Source organism: Entelurus aequoreus, linkage group LG12, assembly GCF_033978785.1.
Source record: "Entelurus aequoreus isolate RoL-2023_Sb linkage group LG12, RoL_Eaeq_v1.1, whole genome shotgun sequence".
NCBI lineage: Eukaryota > Metazoa > Chordata > Actinopteri > Syngnathiformes > Syngnathidae > Entelurus > Entelurus aequoreus.
The window spans coordinates 69276243-69298508 of record NC_084742.1 but is presented as its reverse complement, the minus strand read 5'-3'; the positions used below and the strand labels follow the sequence as shown (position 1 = coordinate 69298508).

Genomic DNA, 22266 nt, shown 5'->3' with positions numbered 1-22266 from the left:
ACATGTGACAGTCACATACCTGAGACATGTGACAGTCACATACCTGAGACATGTGACAGTAACATACCTGAGACGGCGGCTGAGGAGACGAGAACCAGAAGTGACAGGATAGTGGCAGCCATCTTCAAACTGCTCCAAACCTAACAAACGCATCAATAACTCAGTCAAGGGTGTGCTGGTGTCAATAGAAAACTCTATTAAGGAGCAAAACAAAACAGTTAATAATAACATTATTATTTTGCATGTGTCTCTAGAGCAGGGATGTCCAAAGTGGGGCCCCGGGGGCCATTTTTTAACGGCCCCACGGCACATTCTAAAAATACGATAAAAAACATAAAAAGTGGTATAAAAGAGTAAACAGGTGACAATAAAATGTTGCAATGTTGACTCTAATAACACAAAGCTGTCACGCAGGCTGTTTCTTTCTTGAAAACATAATAATGAATCAAAAACAATGTTATTATGAATTATTGACCTATTCAAGGCTCCAATTAGGTCACATTAAATATTCCACTTTGAGATATTTTTGGGGGGGAAAATGTTGCATATTTAGTGTTTGCCATATAAAAAAATATGTTTTTTTTGTGTTGTTTTTTTAAAGAAGGGCCTAAAATGAACAAACAAGGAACATAATAAACAACAATACAAGTTTTAATTGACGTATAGATCTGAAGTTGATCTCGAGACTATTGTGTAAAAAAATGACGATTTATTTTTGAACACTTTACTGAGCAGGACCCTTTTGGATATTCAATCATTTTAGTGGGACTTTTTTTTTTTTTTTTTTTTTTAAGTGTCATTGCTCAAAAAAATAATAATAAATTTAAATCAATGTTATGAGCTCCAATTATTATATAATCTGAAATGTTCCACTTTAAAATTTTATTGGGGGAATTTTTTTTTTTTAATAATTTGTGTTTTTTCCATTAAAAAATGGGTTTTCTTTGACAAAAAGGGCATACAACTTAAATCTAAAAAAAACAAAAAAACTTATATTGACAGATATACCTAATGTTGATCTACATATTTAAAGGCCTACTGAAATGATTTTTTGTTATTTAAACGGGAATAGCAGATCCATTCTATGTGTCATACTTGATCATTTCGCGATATTGCCATATTTTTGCTGAAAGGATTTAGTAGAGAAAATCGACGATAAAGTTCGCAACTTTTGCTCGCTGATAAAAAAAAGCCTTGCCTGTACCGGAAGTAGCGTGACGTCACAGGAGCTAGTATTCCTCACAAATCCCCGTTGTTTACAATGGAGCGAGAGAGATTCGGACCGAGAAAGCGACGATTACCCCATTAATTTGAGCGAGGATGAAAGATTCGTGGATGAGGAACGTTACAGTGAAGGACTTGAGAGGCAGTGATGGACGTATCTTTTTTCGCTCTGATCGTAACTTAGGTACAAGCTGGCTCATTGGATTCCACACTCTCTCCTTTTTCTATTGTGTATCACAGATTTGTATTTTAAACCACCTCGGATACTATATCCTCTTGAAAATGAGAGTCGAGCACGCGAAATGGACATTCAGTGCCTTTTATCTCCACGACAATACATCGGTGACACACTTAGCTACTGAGCTAACGTGCTAGCATCGTTCTCAAATGAAGATAGAAACAAAATAAATAAATCCCTGACTGGAAGGATAGACAGAAGATCAACAATACTATTAAACCATGTACATGTAACTACACGGTTAAAAATTCTCAGCCTGGTAAGGCTTAACAATGCTGTTGCTAACGACGCTAAGGCTAATTTAGCAACTTAGCAACCGGACCTCACAGAACTATGATAAAAACATTAGCGCTCCACCTACGCCAGCCAGCCCTCATCTTCCCATCAACACCCGTGCTCACCTGCGTTCCAGCGATCAACGGCGCGACGAAGGACTTCACCAGTGGGTTTGTCGGCAAGCATCAGCTAGGCGTCTTCTATCAGGGTAAGTAGTCCTTGTTGTGTTGCTGTAAGTGTTGTACTTAGCCGCTAATACACCGATCGATCCCACCTACAACTTTCTTCTTTGCAGCCTCCATTGTTCATTAAACAAATTGCAAAAGATTCACCAACACAGATGTCCAGAATACTGTGGAATTATGCGATGAAAACAGACGACTTAATAGCTGGCCACAATGTTATCCCAAAATGTCCGCTACAATCCGTGACGTCACGCGCAAACGTCATCATACAAAGACGTTTTCAACCGGAAGTTTAGCGGGAAATTTAAAATGTCACTTTATAAGTTAACCCGGCCGTATTGGCATGTGTTATAATGTTAAGATTTCATCATTGATATATAAACTATCAGACTGCGTGGTCGGTAGTAGTGGCTTTCAGTAGGCCTTTAAACTTTGAATAATAATAATAATACTCAATAATGAATTTTTTTTTTCATTTTTTTGAACCTAAACCCTTTGGAGTCCCCGGTATCAAGCCTGAGTGGAGGCCTAAATGTATATTTTTTATACATATATCGTATTGGCTTTTAAAATTTAAAAATAATATCAAAATGGCCCCCGCTTGCTTTGATTTTTCAGTGTGCGGCCCTCAGTGGAAAAAGTTTGGACACCCCTGCTCTCGAGGGAATGGAAGGATGCTACGTCATCTTCATCACACAGCAGGCGGCGCCCTTGCAAGTGATGACTCCACAAAAACATCTTGCATCTTCCACCTTGTACAAATCACACCGGAAGTCCTTTGCAAACCCAATGAAATACTGCAGCATTTACTCAGTCCTTTCATAGATTAGATTGCAGCCTCAGCAAAAAATCAATCCGTCATGTAATCCCAACACAGATCCTCAAATTGAGGTCACGTGTGTATTAAAAAAAAAGAGCCCTGCCTTGCTTTGCAGACCAAATAAAGCCGCAGAAGACAAATAATCCTCTTTTTTGTTGCATGCATGTCATCACGTGACTAACAACAACCACATAAATGGTGTAATTGTGCAGCAAAAACATATCAATATGGGAAACAAAACCCCACAATTGTTTCAGTGACGACATTAGTCCCAGTTGCGCTGCATTGCGGTAATCCGCTGCTTCACTTTCACTTTCACTTTGCCCTCCAAAGGACACACAGTCACACAGCGATGGATGCCATTGAACGCAACACCAAACACAAACATTACAGGACTTACCTCCTTTTTTTAGGGAACGGAATGCGAATGCTAGTCTTTGGGCGGCGTCGCACATCTGGCCTGCATCGTCCCAAACACGCAGGAGCGGAGGAACTTTTCCCCATTGGAGGACAGCGTCGGGGTGACACGTGACCTCAGCCGTCCAATGAGAGAGCAGGGATGTGACGCTGGCCAGAGACGTGGAGGATGTGAAACAGGGACGGAAATGGGATTAAAAATAAAAGATGATTTTGTCATATCAAGGATATTTGATGAAAAGGTACATTTAAAAAAAGAATGTTTTTGTCGTATAAAGGATATTTAACTCGTTTTTTTTGCGGGTGTACTTGTTAAAAATAAGAAATTGACCAGTATTAACACAGTAAAGTGTACAACAGCACCCTCTCCTGGTTAAAGCGTACAAGTACAACTAAAGGCTTAAAACATCATTCCCCGGTGGTCAAACGAAATGATTTTAGACATTTAATTCAGGAGAAATATCTTTACAAAAGGTACATTTGACTCATCCCCATAGTTTTTAAAAAAGTTAAAAAAAACAAAAAAACAATTATTATAGTGAATCACCCGTTTGTCAAGTAAAATATATATTTTGACTCCAAAAAGAATCCTCTGTTTGGGAATACAGGGACACGTTTACTTAAATAATCTCGTAGTCAAAGATCCTCTATTTGACAAATATATATATATATATATATATATATATATATATATATATATATATATATATATATATATATATATATATATATATATATATATATATATAAATTCAAAAAAGTAAAACGTGTCTTTAAAACGATAAAATTGTGTGTATATACTGTATATCTATACACGTGTGTGTATATATATATATATATATATATATATATATATATATATATATATATATATATATATATATATATATATATATATATATATACACGTTTTTACGACAAATTCATCAGGTTTTTAGATAGATATTTAATAACATCGAAATTGCATTATATCAACAAACTAAATCTGGTTTTAAAAATGATTGATTTTCATATTTTTTATATAATTGATCTAACTATTTGTCATATAAAAGGCACACACACACACATATATATATATATATATATATATATATATATATATATATATATATATATATATATATATATATATATACACACACATATATATATACATACATATATATATATATATATGTATATATATAATAATGTGTGTGTATATATGTGTGTATATATGTATATATATGTGTGTATATATATGTGTGTGTATGTATATATATATATATATGTGTGTGTGTGTGTGTATATATATATATAAATATACACACTGTATATATATATATATATGTATATATATATATATTTGTCACATAAAAGGCATATGTATTTATATATATATATATGTGTGTGTGTGTGTGTGTATATACAGTATATATATATTTTTCACATAAAAGGCATATATATATATATATATATATATATATATATATATATATATATATATATATATATGTGCCTTTTATGTGACAAATAGTTAGATCAATTATATAAAAAAATATGAAAATCAATCATTTTTAAAACCAGATTTAGTTTGTTGATATAATGCAATTTCGAAGTTATTAAATATCTATCTAAAAACCTGATGAATTTGTCGTAAAAACGTTTGATTATAGTATATGGTCCAGGCTGTACTTCTACACTTTGACCAGCAGAGGGCACTGTTGTAAACTTTACAATATATTAACGCAATGATTCCTGCGAGTCGAATATCCTTTATAAAACAAAAATATATCGTATATTTTAATAGCCTACTGCAAAAACGCGAGTCAAACATCCTTTAAACGACAAAATCTTCCCTTTTTAGTGGCTTACAAAAGCGCCAGTCAAAGAGCCTTTAACATGACAAAATCATCCACTTTTTTTGTGGCCGAGCTACAGTAAAAAAACGTTAGTCAGCGATTATTTATACGACAAAGTCGTCCAGTTTTTAGTGGCTTACTGCAAAAAAACGTTAGTCAAAGATCATTTATACATACAACAAAAAACAAAACACTAGTCAAATATCCTTTCTATGACGGAATCATCCCCAGTTTTAGTGCCCAACTGCAAAAATATTAGTCAAAGATCCTTAAATGTGACAAAATCCTCCTGTTTGTAATCACCTACTGCAAAGACATGAGTCAAAGATCCTTTATATAACAGTATCATCCTCTTTTTGGTGGACTAACACACAAAAAACTTTAGTTAAAGATCCTTAAAATGACGAAATTATTCAAGTTAAAGAGCCTTAGATGACAAAATAATCCTGTTTGTAATCGCCTACTGCAAAAACAAAGATCCTTTATACTACTGTATCATCCTCTTTTTAGTGGACTAACACGCAAAACACACGAGTTAAAGATCCTTAAATGACAAAATCATCCTGTTTGTAATCGCCTACTGCAAAAACACAAGTCAAAGATCCCTTATATTACAGTATCATCTTCTTTTTAGAGGACTAACACACAAAAACATAGAAAAAGATCCTTAAATGATCAAATCATCCTGATTGTAACCACCTACTGCAAAACGTCAGTCAAAGATCCTTTAAATGACGGTATCATCCTAAAAGTATACTTTTAGTGGACTAACACACAAAAGACACTAGTTAAAGATCCTTAAATGACAAAATCATCCTGTTTGTAATCACCTACTGCAAAAACACGAGTCAAAGATCCTTTATAAAACAATATCATCTTCTTTTTAGAAAACTAACACACACAAAAACATTGAAAAAGATCCTTAAATGACAAAATCATCCTGTTTGTAATCGCCTACTGCAAAAATGTCAGCCAAAGATCCTTTATATGACGGTATCATCCTACTTTTAGTGGACTAACACACAAAAGACACTAGTTAAAGATCCTTAAATGACAAAATCATCCTGTTTGTAATCGCCTACTGCAAAAACAAAGATCCTTTATATTACAGTATCATCTTTTTAGTGGACAAACTCACTAGTTAAAGATCCTTAAATTACAAAATCATTCTGTTTGTAATCGCTTAATGCAAAAATATGAGTCAAAGATCCTTTATATCACAGTATCATCCTCTGTTTAGTGGACTAACACACAAAAGACACTAGTTAAAGATCCTTAAATGACAAAATCATCCTGTTTGTAATCGCCTACTGCAAAAACAAAGATCCTTTATATTACAGTATCATCTTTTTAGTGGACAAACTCACTAGTTAAAGATCCTTAAATTACAAAATCATTCTGTTTGTAATCGCTTAATGCAAAAATATGAGTCAAAGATCCTTTATATTACAGTATCATCCTCTGTTTAGTGAACTAACACACAAAAGACACTAGTTAAAGATCCTTAAATGACAAAATCATCCTGTTTGTAATCGCCTACTGCAAAAACACGCGTCAAAGATCCTTTATTTAAAAGTATCATCTTCTTTTTAGTGGACTAACAGACACAAAAACATTGAAAAAGATCCTTAAATGACAAAATCATCCTCTTTGTAATCACCTACTGCAAAAATGTCAGCCAAAGATCCTTTATATTACAGTATCATCCTCTGTTTAGTGGACTAACACACAAAAGACACTAGTTAAAGATCCTTAAATGACAAAATCATCCTGTTTGTAATCGCCTACTGCAAAAACACGAGTCAAAGATCCTTTATATAACAATATCATCCTCTTTCTAGTGGACTAACACACAAAAAAACACTAATTAAAGATCTTTAAATTACAAAATCATTCTGTTTGTACTCGCCTGCTGCAAAAGTGTCAGTCAAAGATCCTTTATACGACGGTATCATCCTATTTTTAGGGGACTAATGCAAAACACAATAGTCAAAGATCCTTTAAAGGACAAAATCATCCTGTTTTAAGTGGCTACTACAAAATTAGAAGTCAAAGATCTTTTATATGACAAAATCAACCCCTGTTTTTAGTGGCCTTCTGCTAGTCAAAGATCCTTTACAGGACAGGACCACCGCGATGGCTTCAAAGACAGGGCACGCCCGCCCATGGAGGGAAACTACGGGTCCCATTTGAACTCCAACATTTATTATAATTTCTTTTTCATTTAAAATACAAAATATTCCTTTTTTTTTTGTCATAGCACATGGAGGATTAAACCTTTGAACAGCTTCTCATGCTCACGTGTGGCGGCAACATGAACCACAATGTCAATCAAATCTGCATCGGAGTTTTGTCACTGCAGTTTCTTCCATGCCTGCAAAGTCCACTAAATGGAGCTTCCTGCTTTCAAATGATACATCCTGTGTGTGTTCTTGTATTTCTGCCCTTCTTGAGACATCAACAAGGAAAAGTGCCTTCCATATGAGGAGGTGTGAACAAGTGATGACATAAATCATGGTCCCAATACGGAAAACCATTGCATCTAATAGAGAATGTCTCATTTGCACCCCCTGGTGGTGAAATCTATCACAATTAGGGTGGTCCCAAAACGGAGGGATTTTTCAAATTTACGGCGTGTCGATTTTCTGGTCAACATATGAAATAACAAGTGTGTGTAAAAATTTCAAGTGCTCCCCCTCTGGCCAACATGTGTAATAACAAGTGTGTGTAAGAAATTGAAATGCGCCCCCTTTGGCCAAAATTAATTAAAAATAAATATGTAAATAGAGACATACTGTAATAACTTGAAGTAAATAATGAAGATTAAAACCAATTAGAAGAGGTAATTCCTGAAGGAATTGCGTGTGAACGCTCCAATGCTGAAGTTGAACTGAAATGCTGACAGAATGTAGTATGAATGTACGAATAGTTTGAATGTTGAAGAGTTTGAATTTCCAGGAAAACCGGAATTTGGTTTGGAACTTGGGAAAGTGTTAGTTTGAATGTCCAGGATGAGTTGAAAGGGTTGACGGTGGAAGAATGTGGGAATTGTGGAAGTTTGAAGAATGGACCATTTATTTTGAATGGGGAAAATGAAGGAAAAAAAAGGAATTATGGGAAATCCGGGAATTTTTTTATTTTTATTGTTGAAGTAGGGCACACAATTCCCAAACAGGCTGAACATTTTGAAGTTGGAACAGTTTGAATAAGATGAAAAATGTGTGAGTTTGAAGAATGTCCCAATAATGGGAATTTCCCCAAAATTTTGGGAAAAGTGGGACATTTTTTGAAAATGGTAAAAAAAACTTCAATGTTCTGAGTGAGTTGAAATGGTTTGTGTTGAAATTTTTCCAATCGGTCGAGAAATGTTGACGTAGTAACATGTTGAATTGTGAAATGGTAGTACGGAATTCCTGGAATTTTGGGAAAACCGGGAATTTTTTGTCCTGATTAAGAGGAATGTTTGGACGGTGGAACGGTTGAAATGCGTAGAAAAATGTGGAAGGAGTAGTCGCCAGAAAGAAGGGTGGAAATAGGGCTTTGGAAAACCAGGAATTCTGGAAAATCCTGGAATTTCTTTGAACTTGGAAAAAGGGTAGTTTGAATGTCCAGGATGGTGCAACGTGTCGAAGGTGGAATGGCTTGAATCGGTTGAAAAATGTGGAAATGTTGAGAGTTTGGAAAAATGGCCAATTCATTTTGAATGGGAAAAATGTCCCGGAAAACCGGGAATTCTGGGAATTTTTGGAATTTGTCAAGGAAAAGCCGGCGCTTCCCGAATAGGCTGAACAGTTTGAATCAGATGAAAAATGTGGGAGTTGTGGAACTTTGAAGAATGTCCCATTGATTTCAATGGGAATTTCCCCAAAATTTGGGAATTTCGGGAAAAGTGGGAATTTAAAAAAAAAACAACAACTTTAATGTTCTGAATGAGTTGAAATGGTTGGTGTTGAAATTTTTCCAATCGGTGGAGAAATGTTGAAGTCGTAACATGTTGAATTGAGAAATGGTATTACGGAATTCCTGGAAAACCGGGAATTTTTTCAGTTCATCTGATTAAGAGGAATGTTTGGACAGTAGAACGGTTGAAATGTGTAGAAAAATGTGGAAGGAGTAGTCGCCAGAAAAAAGGGTGGAAATAGGGCTTTGGAAAACCAGGAATTCTGGAAAATCCTGGAATTTCTTTGAACTTGGAAAAAGGGTAGTTTGAATGTCCAGGATGGTGCAACGTGTCGAAGGTGGAATGGCTTGAATCGGTTGAAAAATGTGGAAATGTTGAGAGTTTGGAAAAATGGCCAATTCATTTTGAAAGGGAAAAATGTCCTGGAAAAACCGGGAATTCTGGGAATATTTGGAATTTGTCAAGTGGAAGCCGGCGCTTCCCGAATAGGCTGAACAGTTTGAAGTTGGAACAGTTTGAATCAGATGAAAAATGTGGGAGTTGTGGAACTTTGAAGAATGTCCCATTGATTACAATGGGAATTTCCCCAAAATCTGGGAATATCGGGAAAAGTGGGCAATTTTTTCGTATCGTTTGGGGCTTTCTTTGTGTGAAAAGAGTAGCCGATATGAATGCATTGGTTAAGTTGAACTCCTAAAGCTTTGGTAAAACTTGAAAATATTCCAATTCTGTCTTGATGGTCCTTTTTACTCAGCATATATGTCATCAAAAGAAGTTGGGATTGACCACTAATTTAGATTCCAACTTCTTTTGATGACATATAAGCTGAGTAAAAAGGACCATCATGACAGAATTGGAATATTTTCAAGTTTTACTAAAGCTTTAGGAGTTCAATGCATTCATATCGGCTACTCTTTTCACACAAAGAAAGCCCCCACCTCCCCCCTCTCTGGAGGAAGAACTGGTCCGACGCAACAATACACATGTTGATATATCTAGAAAGGGTGGTCCTAAAGAGGTAGGCATTTTTTGGAGGTCTCAAGAAGGTATGAAATACAAGAATGTGTGTGTGTGTGTAAAGCCACAATAAAAGGTGCATGAACAAGACGAGGTGTCACAAGAGCTCGGCCACAAGCAAAAAAAACAAAAACTTTTGCAAGTTCACCTGACAGAAAAAATCACAGCAAAGAGTTTGTCACACGTCATGATGCAGCCTGCTTGTCTAATTGTTATTTACACAATAAAAACTTGATGCAAGTCGTGAGAAAATGGAGGACAAGAAAGGATGGTGTGTGTTGGAAGGGGTCAGGTGTCGAGCACGCACCCGCCCCGAACATGTGGAGGGGAAACAAACCGAGCAACATTCTCCAGCCATACCATTTTTTTTTTTTCATCCAGGACAGCTTTTCAACATTCCACATTTTGATATCATCCAACGACTGCCTCACGTATCGTCAACACTGCGCCGCGCCTACCGTAACTGTTCCAATTACCCCCCCCCCCCCCCCCCCCGAGCGGAGAAACGACGACTCCACAAAAACAAAAAAAAGGACGTTCATAAAGTGGTTGTTTACCTCTGCATGCGCTTTTAAAGTGTTACTAATCAATTCCAGACCAAGTCAACACAATGCTGGCTCGGCAGTTCGCTCCTTGCCTTCCGCTATTACAACATTGGTTGTGTTGTTGGCGGGCTAATAAATAAAAGTAATTTATTGACGTTAACAAACCAACATAATGGGTTGTTTCCACGTGGATCCTTGTCGTACACAATGAACTCGCGATTACAACATTGGTTGTCGGTCAATACACTCTCTTCAACCACTAATGTGGTTGAAGAGAAAGTTCGGCTTTCTCATGCACTCCAAATCATGATTAAAGTTTGAGGTGGATTTAATTTCAAGAGCCAGCAGCTTTATTTACCTCTTCATGCGCTTTAAAAATGTTGTGTGTGAAACTTACACGGCCGTAACACCTTCCGCACTATCAATGCTGGCTCGGCAGTTTTCTCCTATATGAATTTCTTACATTACAACATTGGTTGTGTTACTGCCGTGTTCTGCAATACACTTGCTAATAAATGTGACCGAGGATAGATTTCCTCTTTCTCATGGGCTCCGAATAATTACTGAAGTTAAAACATTTTAAGCTTCTAGCAGCTTAAAATGAGCTAAAAAACAAAAATCAGTTGCATTTAATGCATTTTCAAGCACCTTCGTCTAGCTCTTTGTGCGCTTTAAAATGTTGCTAGTTTGTTTTTTTGATGTGTGAAACTCACATAACATGTTTTACTTGCCGTGATGCCGTTTGCACTATTAATGCTGGCTCAGCAGTTTTCTCCTTCTTACATTACAACATTGGTTGTAGTGCTGCAGTGTTCTGCAATACACTTGCTAATAAATGTGATCAAAGAGAGATTTCCGATTTTTCATGCGCTCCAAATCATTACTGAAGTAAAAACCAACGAAAAAATGCTGCATTTAATGCATTTTTAAGTGTTGGCTTTATCTAGCTCTCCCTGCGCTTTAAAATGTTGATAGTAAATTTTTGATGTGTGAAACTGACATGGCGTGTTTCACTCGCTTAATGCTACTTGCGCTTATTAATGTTGGCCTTAGCAGTTTTCTCCTATATGAATTTCTGAAATTACAACATTGGTTGTGTTGCTGTGTTGTGCAATACACTTGCAAATAAACATGATCAAAGAGGGATTTCCAATTTCTCCTGCGTTCCAAATTATTATTGAAGTTAAAAAAAGAACACTTTTCAAGTGTTGGCGAACATCCAGCAACTTTATCTAGCTCTTCATGCGCTTTAAAATGTTTATAGCAATATTTTTGATGTGTGAAACTCACATGGCTTGTTTCACTTGCGCTTATTAATGCTGCTCTTAGCAGTTTTCTCCTATATGAATTTCTTAAATTACAACATTGGTTGTAGTGCTGCAGTGTTCTGCAATACACTTGCTAATAAATGTGATCAAAGAGAGATTTCCAATTTTTCATGCGCTCCAAATCATTACTGAAGTAAAAACAAACCAAAAAAATGCTGCATTTAATGCATTTTTAAGTGTTGGCTTTATCTAGCTCTCCCTGCGCTTTAAAATGTTGATAGTAAATTTTTGATGTGTGAAACTGACATGGCGTGTTTCACTCGCTTAATGCTACTTGCGCTTATTAATGTTGGCCTTAGCAGTTTTCTCCTATATGAATTTCTTAAATTACAACATTGGTTGTGTTGCTGTGTTGTGCAATACACTTGCAAATAAACGTGATCAAAGAGGGATTTCCAATTTCTCCTGCATTCCAAATTATTATTGAAGTTAAAAAAAGAACTTTTCAAGTGTTGGCGAACATCCAGCAACTTTATCTAGCTCTTCATGCGCTTTAAAATGTTTATAGCAATATTTTTGATGTGTGAAACTCACATGGCTTGTTTCACTTGCGCTTATTAATGCTGCTCTTAGCAGTTTTCTCCTATATGAATTTCTTACATTACAACATTGGTTGTAGTGCTGCAGTGTTCTGCAATACACTTGCAAATAAATGTGATCAAAGAGGGATTTCCAATTTTTCCTGCGGTCCAAATCATTACTGAAGTAAAAACAAACAAAAAATGCTGCATTTAATGCATTTTTAAGTGTTGGCTTCATCTAGCTCTCCCTGCGCTTTAAAATGTTGATAGTAAATTTTCGATATGTGAAACTGACATGGCGTGTTTCACTCGCTTAATGCTACTTGCGCTTATTAATGTTGGCCTTAGCAGTTTTCTCCTATATGAATTTCTTAAATTACAACATTGGTTGTGTTGCTGCCATGTTAAGCAATACACTTGCAAATAAATGTGATCAAAGAGGGATTTCCAATTTCTCCTGCATTCCAAATTATTATTGAAGTTAACAAATTAACACTTTTCAAGTGTTGGCGAACATCCAGCAACTTTATCTAGCTCTTCGTGCGCTTTAAAATGTTTATAGCAATATTTTTGATGTGTGAAACTCACATGGCTTGTTTCACTTGCGCTTATTAATGCTGCCCTTAGCAGTTTTCTCCTATATAAATTTCTTAAATTACAACATTGGTTGTAGTGCTGCAGTGTTCTGCAATACACTTGCTAATAAATGTGATCAAAAAGAGATTTCCAATTTTTCATGTGCTCCAAATCATTACTGAAGTAAAAACAAACCAAAAAAATGCTGCATTTAATGCATTTTTAAGTGTTGGCTTTATCTAGCTCTCCCTGCGCTTTAAAATGTTGATAGTAAATTTTCGATATGTGAAACTGACATGGCGTGTTTCACTCGCTTAATGCTACTTGCGCTTATTAATGTTGGCCTTAGCAGTTTTCTCCTATATGAATTTCTTAAATTACAACATTGGTTGTGTTGCTGTGTTGTGCAATACACTTGCAAATAAACATGATCAAAAAGGGATTTCCAATTTCTCCTGCGTTCCAAATTATTATTGAAGTTAAAATAAGAACACTTTTCAAGTGTTGGCGAACATCCAGCAACTTTATCTAGCTCTTCATGCACTTTAAAATGTTGCTAGTTATTTTTCTTATGTGTGAAAGTCACATAACATGTTTTACTTGCCGTAATGCCGTTTGCACTATTAATGCTGGCTCAGCAGTTTTCTCCTTCTTACATTACAACATTGGTTGTAGTGCTGCTGTGTTGTGCAATACACTTGCTAATAAATGTGATGAAAGAGAGATTTCCAATTTTTCATGCGCTCCAAATCATTACTGAAGTAAAAACAAACAAAAAAATGCTGCATTTAATGCATTTTTAAGTGTTGGCTTTATCTAGCTCTCCCTGCGCTTTAAAATGTTTATAGTAAATTTTTGATGTGTGAAACTGACATGGCGTGTTTCACTCGCTTAATGCTACTTGCGCTTATTAATGTTGGCCTTAGCAGTTTTCTTCTATATGAATTTCTTAAATTACAACATTGGTTGTGTTGCTGTGTTGTGCAATACACTTGCAAATAAACGTGATCAAAGAGGGATTTCCAATTTCTCCTGCGTTCCAAATTATTATTGAAGTTAAAAAAAGAACACTTTTCAAGTGTTGGCGAACATCCAGCAACTTTATCTAGCTCTTCGTGCACTTTAAAATGTTGCTAGTTATTTTTCTTATGTGTGAAAGTCACATAACATGTTTTACTTGCCGTAATGCCGTTTGCACTATTAATGCTGGCTCAGCAGTTTTCTCCTTCTTAAATTACAACATTGGTTGTAGTGCTGCAGTGTTCTGCAATACACTTGCTAATAAATGTGATCAAAAAGAGATTTCCAATTTTTCATGCGCTCCAAATCATTACTGAAGTAAAAACCAACAAAAAAATGCTGCATTTAATGCATTTTTAAGTGTTGGCTTTATCTAGCTCTCCCTGCGCTTTAAAATGTTGATAGTAAATTTTCGATATGTGAAACTGACATGGCGTGTTTCACTCGCTTAATGCTACTTGCGTTATAAATGCTGGCTCAGCAGTTTTTCTCCCATATTAATTTCTGAAATTACAACATTTGTTGTGTTGCTGCTAGTTCAAAGAGAGATTGCTGCTTTCTCGTGTACTCCAAATAACTATTGAACTTTAAAAAAATAATGAGTTTTCAAGTGTTGTCAGCTGTATCTAGCTCTTCATGCGCTTTAAAATGTTGCTAATCATTTTTTATTTTTTTTATGTGTGAAACTCAAAAATAAATTTTCAAATGAATCACGATTCCATACTTGTATAGGTAAATACTTTTACAGGTAAATAATTCAACTTTTCTTACCCATTGGTACCTGCTGTCGCGTATTTGAGATCTGAATAAATCGATCCATCCATCCATTTCGTACCGCTTGTCCCTTTTTTTGGGGTCATTCGGGCAGAAGGCGGGGTACACCCTGGACAAGTTGCCACCTCATCAAAGCAGAATTGCAATAATCTGCCTCAGAAATAAACACAGTATCATCAGTGCGGGGTCAATGCAGCTAGAGAGTTGGCCATACACTCACCAAGGCAAAAAATATAAATGTTCTGCCATTTGTCGAAGTGGCGGGTTTCAGTCATGCCACTTGCGCTTATCAATGCTGGCTCAGCAGTTTTCACCTATATCAATCTATTAAATGACAACATTGGTTCTCTCGCTGCTCTGTTGTGCAATACACTTGCGAATGAATGTGGTTTCGAAGAGATTTCCGCTTTCCCATGCTCTTCAAATCATTACGGAAGTTAAACATGTAAGATTTACAGGAGTGGCAGCTTTATCCAGCTCTTCATGCGCTTCAAAATGTTGACAGTCATTCACACTTTCCGTAATGCCACTCGCGCTGCAGAGTAGCAGTTTTCTCCAGTATTACTTTTTTAAACGACAACATCGGTTGTGCTGCAGCTTACTTTGTTATCATCATTCTTGTAACGAGCATCTGACGACAAAATAAAAACCCTTCCCTGCTTCCTGTTAGCGCCCTGACATCTTTGCGTTGTCGTTAAGTGAAGGCGGCGGCAATAATTGGAGCATTTACGGTATTTTAGAGGCGTGAACACATTTGATGGCTGAATACTGAAGAAGGTGATTCCCTCCATACAGACAACGCGTACCAGCCTGCAGGATGTTTGCAAAGGATACCAAATGGCGCACACACACACACACACACACACACACACGTACACACATTCTGGTTATCATTTGGAATGGGGACCAAGTTTTTGATCATCACTTGTGGGGGGCCACACTTTCTACAGGTTGTGGAGGCATTAAAATGTTTAGGTAAAATGTCCACTGCCCAGTTAGCTCATACACGTCTTTAAATCTCTGGATTGATGAAGTAATGTGCTGATCATTCTTACTGGGGACCCTGGCGGAAAAAAAGAGTTAATATGGATCATGGGGACCAAATTGAAACAATTTTGCATAATTCACACAAATTTGTACGTGACTACTGAGGACCATTTAAAAAAGTTCAAATGAAATATGACATAATGGTCAGAATACAGCACTACAGCTGTCCTCTTATAGGAAGTGTCACCACTTAAAGCAGGGGTGTCCAAACTTTTTCCACTGAGGGCCGCACATGGAAAAATTAAAGCAAGCGAGGGCCATTTTGATATTTTTCATTTTCAAACTATAACAGAATATATGGATTTTGTTTGTTATTTACCTTTAGGGCTCCCGGGGACCATAAAGGGTCACCAACGTGGTGCCCGCGGGCACCAGGTAGCCCGTAAGGACCAGACGAGTCGCCCGCCGGCCTGTTCTAAAAATAGCTCAAATAGCAGCACTTACCAGTGAGCTGCCTCTATTTTTTAAATTTTATTTATTTACTAGCAAGCTGGTCTCGCTTTGCTCGACATTTTTAATTCTAAGAGAGACAAAACTCAAAATAGAATTTGAAAATCCAAGAAAATATTTGAAAGACTTGGTCTTCACTTGTTTAAATAAATTCATTAATTTTTTTACTTTGCTTCTTATAACTTTCAGAAAGACAATTTTAGAGAAAAAATACAACCTTAAAAATGACTTTAGGATTTTTAAACACATATACCTTTTTACCTTTTAAATTCCTTCCTCTTCTTTCCTGACAATTTAAATCAATGTTCAAGCAAATTTATTTTTTTATTGTAAAGAATAATAAATACATTTTAATTTAATTCTTCATTTTAGCTTCTGTTTTTTCGACAAAGAATATTTGTGAAATATTTCTTCAAACTTATTATGATTAAAATTCAAACAAATTATTCTGGCAAATCTAGAAAATCAAATTTAAATCTTATTTCAAAGTCTTTTGAATTTCTTTTAAAATTTTTGTTCTGGAAAATCTAGAAGAAATAATGATTTGTCTTTGTTAGAAATATAGCTTGGTCCAATTTGTTATATATTCTAACAAAGTGCGGATTGGATTTTAACCTATTTAAAACATGTCATCAAAATTCTAAAATTAATCTTAATCAGGAAAAATGACTAATGATGTTCCATAAATTCTTTTTTTAATTTTTTCAAAAAGATTCAAATGAGCTAGTTTTTGTCTTCTTTTTTTCGGTTGAATTTTGAATTTTAAAGAGTCGAAATTGAAGATAAACTATGTTTCAAAATTTAATTGTCATTTTTTTCGTGTTTTCTCCTCTTTTAAACCGTTCAATTAAGTGTAAATATCATTCATTATTAATAATAACATAGTGTTAAAGGTAAATTGAGCAAATTGGCTATTTCTGGCAATTTATTGAAGTGTGTATCAAACTGGTAGCCCTTCGCATTAATCAGTACCCAAGAAGTAGCTCTTGCTTTCAAAAAGGTTGGTGACTCCTGCTCTACAGTATATCAACTTCAGGTTGATATAAAGTTAAAAAAAACAAAAAGGTTGTATGCCTTTTCTGTCAAAGACAACATTGTTTTTTTATAATAAAACTGAAATATGCAGTATTTCCCCCACTGCCCAAAACAGTCAGAAAGCAATGTTTGATGGGAAGTACACCATTGATTTTAATTCATTATTATTTTTGAGTAATCACAGTGAAAAGATCAATAAAAACCCATTAAATATATTTGGGATCCAAAAGGTGCCCCACTCAGAAAGTGATACATTTTTATTAGGTTGTTTTTTTTTACTTTCAACACTTAAGTTACGAGATCAACTTCAGATATATCGGTCGATTTTACGTTTGAACTATTATTTTGTTTGTTTTATGCTCTTTTGTCAAATAAAACTATGTTTTTTGTATGGCAACCACACAATATTTGCAATATTTTCCACACAAAACATTTTAAAGTGAAATATTTGAAATAATTGGAGCCTTGAATAGGTCAATGATTCATTATAACATGAAATTATTAATTTTTTTGAGCAATGGCAAAAAAGAAAAGAAAAAGAAAGATAGACAAAAGGGGAAAAAAACAGCCTGCATGGCAGCTTTGTGTCAACATTGCAACTTTTTCTTGTTAGATTTCACCTCATTCCACTTTTTTTAATGTTTTTTTTATTTGTGCAATAGCATTTCCAGAATGTGTGGCGGGCCGGTAAACAATTAGCTGCGGGCCACAAATGGCCCCCGGGCCGCACTTTGGACACCCCTGACTTAAATGTTATTTAATCCTGCATCCTCTGTGACATGACTGAAAACTGCTATTTAGCAGTAATGAAGTTGTCTGCGACTCCAACTAGCATATATAGAAGGATGGGACATTCTGAATGTGAATCATACTTTTAAGGTAATAATGTTTTATAATCAATAAAAAATGTCATCCTTAGGAACACTAAACCAGATATTGGTTTTTGGAAACATATAATAGTTTTAACTAAAGGATGGATACCATACAGAATCACAGTACTATTAATGGTTGAACCTTTTTAAATGATTAATATCATTTAAAAAGGTTTCCCTTTAGGCATACTTGCCAACCTTGAGACCTCCTTCTTGTTGTGTGTGCAGTTGGGCACTGAGCTCCAAAAGCCGTAGATGTTATTGTAGCGTCCCGGAAGAGTTAGTGCTGCGAGGGATTCCGGGTATTTGTTCTGTTGTGTTTATGTTGTGTTACGGTGCGGATGTTCTCCCGAAACGTGTTTGTCATTGTTGTTTGGTGTGGGTTCACAGTGTTAAAGTTGTTTATACGGCCACCCTCAGTGTGACCTGTATGGCTGTTGATCAAGTATGCCTTGCATTCACTTGAGTGTGCTTGAAATTAACATGATCATTTAACCAGTTAAAAGATCATACAACGTGTCGGCATCACTTGACATCTTCGAGTAAAGACCATTGTTAAACCCGTCCAACGCTACATTATTATGTGACTGTTTATATGGAGGAAAAGCGGACGCCTGGACAGCATGTGGCTGTTAAGGGGTGAAGGTTTCAGGTGAGAGAGGATGCTAAAGGCAGTACCTTTAAGCAATGTTCCCTCTAACTGTTCATGTGTCTGAGCAAACACAAAAACTCCCCGAGCATTCAGTGGAGCACATGTGAGCAACATCACACGTGGCAATACCAGCAGCACACCCGTCTCAAACCAATCTTTTATATTAATAACACTCAAATGACAGGAGTCATTTTCATGAGATTATTTTGTAATATTAGTGATTTGGCCCACTTGTAATGAAAATAAAAGAAATCTTGTTTTTCATAAGCTATGGATTATTATTGTACAATATGTCCTGTTTTGATCACATTTAGTTCTCCTTAAACATCCTCATGTTGCACAATGAAATGTAAGCATAGGATGAAGTGTGCATTCCTGGAACTTTCTCTAGTAACAGCATTCTATGATTAATATCAATAAATTAACATGAATAATAAATGACAGTAGAATAAGCACACGTATCATTGTGTGGTGTTTGAGTTGTCCGACTTTTTGTGTGGCCATAAACGCACCAGTGGCTTAGTGCTATGCGTGTTGGTGACAGGTGACAAGTTGGTTTTGGCCTGGTTTGTACGGCAGAAAATGACTAGATTTTCGAGATAGACGTTTTTTTACTCATGTTTTTGGTGTGGTTATGGCCGAATATAAACAGTTTTGCTCAATAAAGTGATCGATTTAATTCCTGTCCTCGAAGCATCTCGATAGACGTTACAATAATTGAACGGTGTTGACGAACACCGTTAGGGCCGCTTGTTGTAACTCAGAGTTGCATTTGCAAAATTACACAGAATAAATGTGTTTATTTTGTTTAGAATTCAGATCGGATTTGATTTGGTGCGCGGCATATATTTGCTCTGCGCAGAGGACGCCCGAGCAGTGCGCAATTGCGCAGGCGCGCACCTTAGAGGGAACGTTGCCTTTCAGGCACGCCCCCAATATTGTTGTGCGGGTGGATATCGGGAGAAATTAATCGGGAGAAATTCGGGAAAATGGTTGCCCCGGGAGATTTTCGGGGGGTGGCACTGAAATTCGGGAGTCTCCCGGAAAAATCGGGTGGGTTGGCAAGTATGCCTTTAGGGGACCTGTTTTTTTTGTCCCCATACCGTCAGAGGTCCCCTAAAGGTGACTGTGTAAACGGAGCGATGTCCCCATTAAGTAAGCATTGCCAGAACACACACACACACACACTCACACACACACACACACACACACACACACACACACACACACACACACACACACACACACACACACACACACACACACACACACACACACACACACACACACACACACACACACACACACACACACACACACACACACACAGGGCCGACACTCTTGATACATTCCTTTTCTATATTGCTTCCTCTCAAGAGTCGCTCCTTCAGCCTCCACCGTCTGGACTGCGGTGTCCGTCTGTCTTTGCGAGCAGGAGCAGGCGGAGGGAGGGCGCAAGGGGGTGACGGCGGCCACCCTCGGTCGCCAGGGCGACCACCACGGCGGTCCAAAGTTACGGTGCGCCACGGCAACCCCCCCCCCCCCGCGCCGCGCGGCGCTTGTTAGACAAAGGAGTTCATGGCGTTGACGGGCGACGGCGCCTCGGAGCTCTCGTTGCCCTCGTGCGTGTCCTTCTCCTTCTTGCCGCTGTACTGGCCGATGAAGGAGCCGTCCTCGTTGAACTGCCCGTCGCCGCCCTCGCCGTAGTCCACCAGGCTGTCGTCGCTCTCGTCGCGGCGCACCGTGCCGTTGGACGGCGTCCGGCTGCCCTTCAGCGGCTTGTGGTCCTCGGTGTCGCTGTTCACGAAGCACAATTAGTAACAGGAAACGAAGCCGTCGGGAACATGGAGGTCTTTAACCCTCGACGCTCACTTCCTGTTTGGCTTTATCGCCGACGCTTAAGTCGCCATTTGAGGCCTGCAGAGAGCGAGGGTTAGCGACCAGGGAGGGTTTAGCAAAAGCGTGCTGCTGAGCTTTTCATTTGTCTCCAGTCTTAAGAGTCTACATCAGGGGTCACCAACCTTTTTGAAAGCAAGTGTCATATAAGAATTGATGATATGGAGATAGAAAGGGTGTATTCAACAACATTTTTGGGAATCTATATATAAACCCCGTTTCCATATGAGTTGGGAAATGGTGTTAGATGTAAATATAAACGGAATACAATGATTTGCAAATCATTTTCAACCCATATTCAGTTGAATATGCTACAAAGACAACATATTTGATGTTCAAACTCATAAATGTTATTTTTTTTTGCAACTAATAATTAACTTAGAATTTCATGGCTGCAACACGTGCCAAAGTAGATGGGAAAGGGCATGTTCACCACTGTGTTACATGGCCTTTCCTTTTAACAACACTCAGTAAAGGTTTGGGAACTGAGTAGACACATTTTTGAAGCTTCTCAGGTGGAATTCTTTCCCATTCTTGCTTGATGTACAGCTTAAGTTGTTCAACAGTCCGGGGGTCTCCCTTCTGCTATTTTAGGTGCCACACATTTTCAATGGGAGACAGGTCTGGACTACAGGCAGGCCAGTCTAGTACCCGCACTCTTTTACTATGAAGCCACGTTGATGTAACACGTGGCTTGGCATTGTCTTGCTGAAATAAGCAGGGGCGTCCATGGTAACGTTGCTTGGATGGCAACATATGTTGCTCCAAAACCTGTATGTACCTTTCAGCATTAATGGCGCCTTCACAGATGTGTAAGTTACCCATGTCTTGGGCACTAATACACCCCCATACCATCACACATGCTGGCTTTTACACTTTGCGCCTATAACAATCCGAATGGTTCTTTTCCTCTTTGGTCCGGAGGACACGACGTCCACAGTTTCCAAAAACAATTTGAAATGTGGACTCGTCAGACCACAGAACACTTGTCCACTTTGCATCAGTCCATCTTAGATGAGCTCAGGCCCAGCGAAGCCGACGGCGTTTCCGGGTGTTGTTGATAAACGGTTTTCGCCTTGCATAGGAGAGTTTTAACTTGCACTTACAGATGTAGCGACCAACTGTAGTTACTGACAGTGGGTTTCTGAAGTGTTCCTGAGCCCATGTGGTGATATCCTTTACACACTGATGTGGCTTGTTGATGCAGTACAGCCTGAGGGATGGAAGGTCACGGGCTTAGCTGCTTACGTGCAGTGATTTCTCCAGATTCTCTGAACCCTTTGATGATATTACGGAGCGTAGATGGTGAAATCCCTAATTTCCTTGCAATAGCTGCTTGAGAAAGGTTGTTCTTAAACTGTTCAACAATTTGCTCAGGCATTTGTTGACAAAGTGGTGACCCTCGCCCCATCCTTGTTTGTGAATGACTGAGCATTTCATGGAATCTACTTTTATACCCAATCATGGCACCCACCTGTTCCCAATTTGCCTGTTCACCTGTGGGATGTTCCAAATAAGTGTTTGATGAGCATTCCTCAACTTTATCAGTATTTATTGCCACATTTCCCAACTTCTTTGTCACGTGTTGCTGGCATCAAATTCTAAAGTTAATGATTATTTGCAACAACAAA

General features: G+C 37.3%; 2 protein-coding genes across 13 annotated transcripts in view; both read right to left on the bottom strand.

Annotated features, from left to right (window-relative positions):
* The window catches only part of cntn1b (contactin 1b), a 42848-nt gene extending 26811 nt beyond the window's left edge, over positions 1-16037 (bottom strand). Inside the window, exons 1-3 of the mRNA XM_062066555.1 lie at positions 14681-16037; positions 3144-3310; positions 68-140 (exon numbers count right to left, since the gene is read on the bottom strand). Of these exons, the coding sequence (XP_061922539.1) occupies positions 68-122 (55 nt within the window). The 5' untranslated portion in view covers positions 123-140; positions 3144-3310; positions 14681-16037. The remainder of the gene's footprint in view (positions 1-67; positions 141-3143; positions 3311-14680) is intronic.
* A 940-nt stretch (positions 16038-16977) lies between these two features.
* Positions 16978-22266, bottom strand: part of nrcama (neuronal cell adhesion molecule a) — a 141938-nt gene continuing 136649 nt past the window's right edge. For all 12 annotated transcript variants that reach the window (XM_062066541.1, XM_062066547.1, XM_062066543.1 and 9 more), the window contains one exon: positions 16978-20536. In XM_062066541.1, coding sequence (XP_061922525.1) covers positions 20302-20536 — 235 coding nt within the window. In that variant the 3' untranslated portion in view covers positions 16978-20301. The remainder of the gene's footprint in view (positions 20537-22266) is intronic.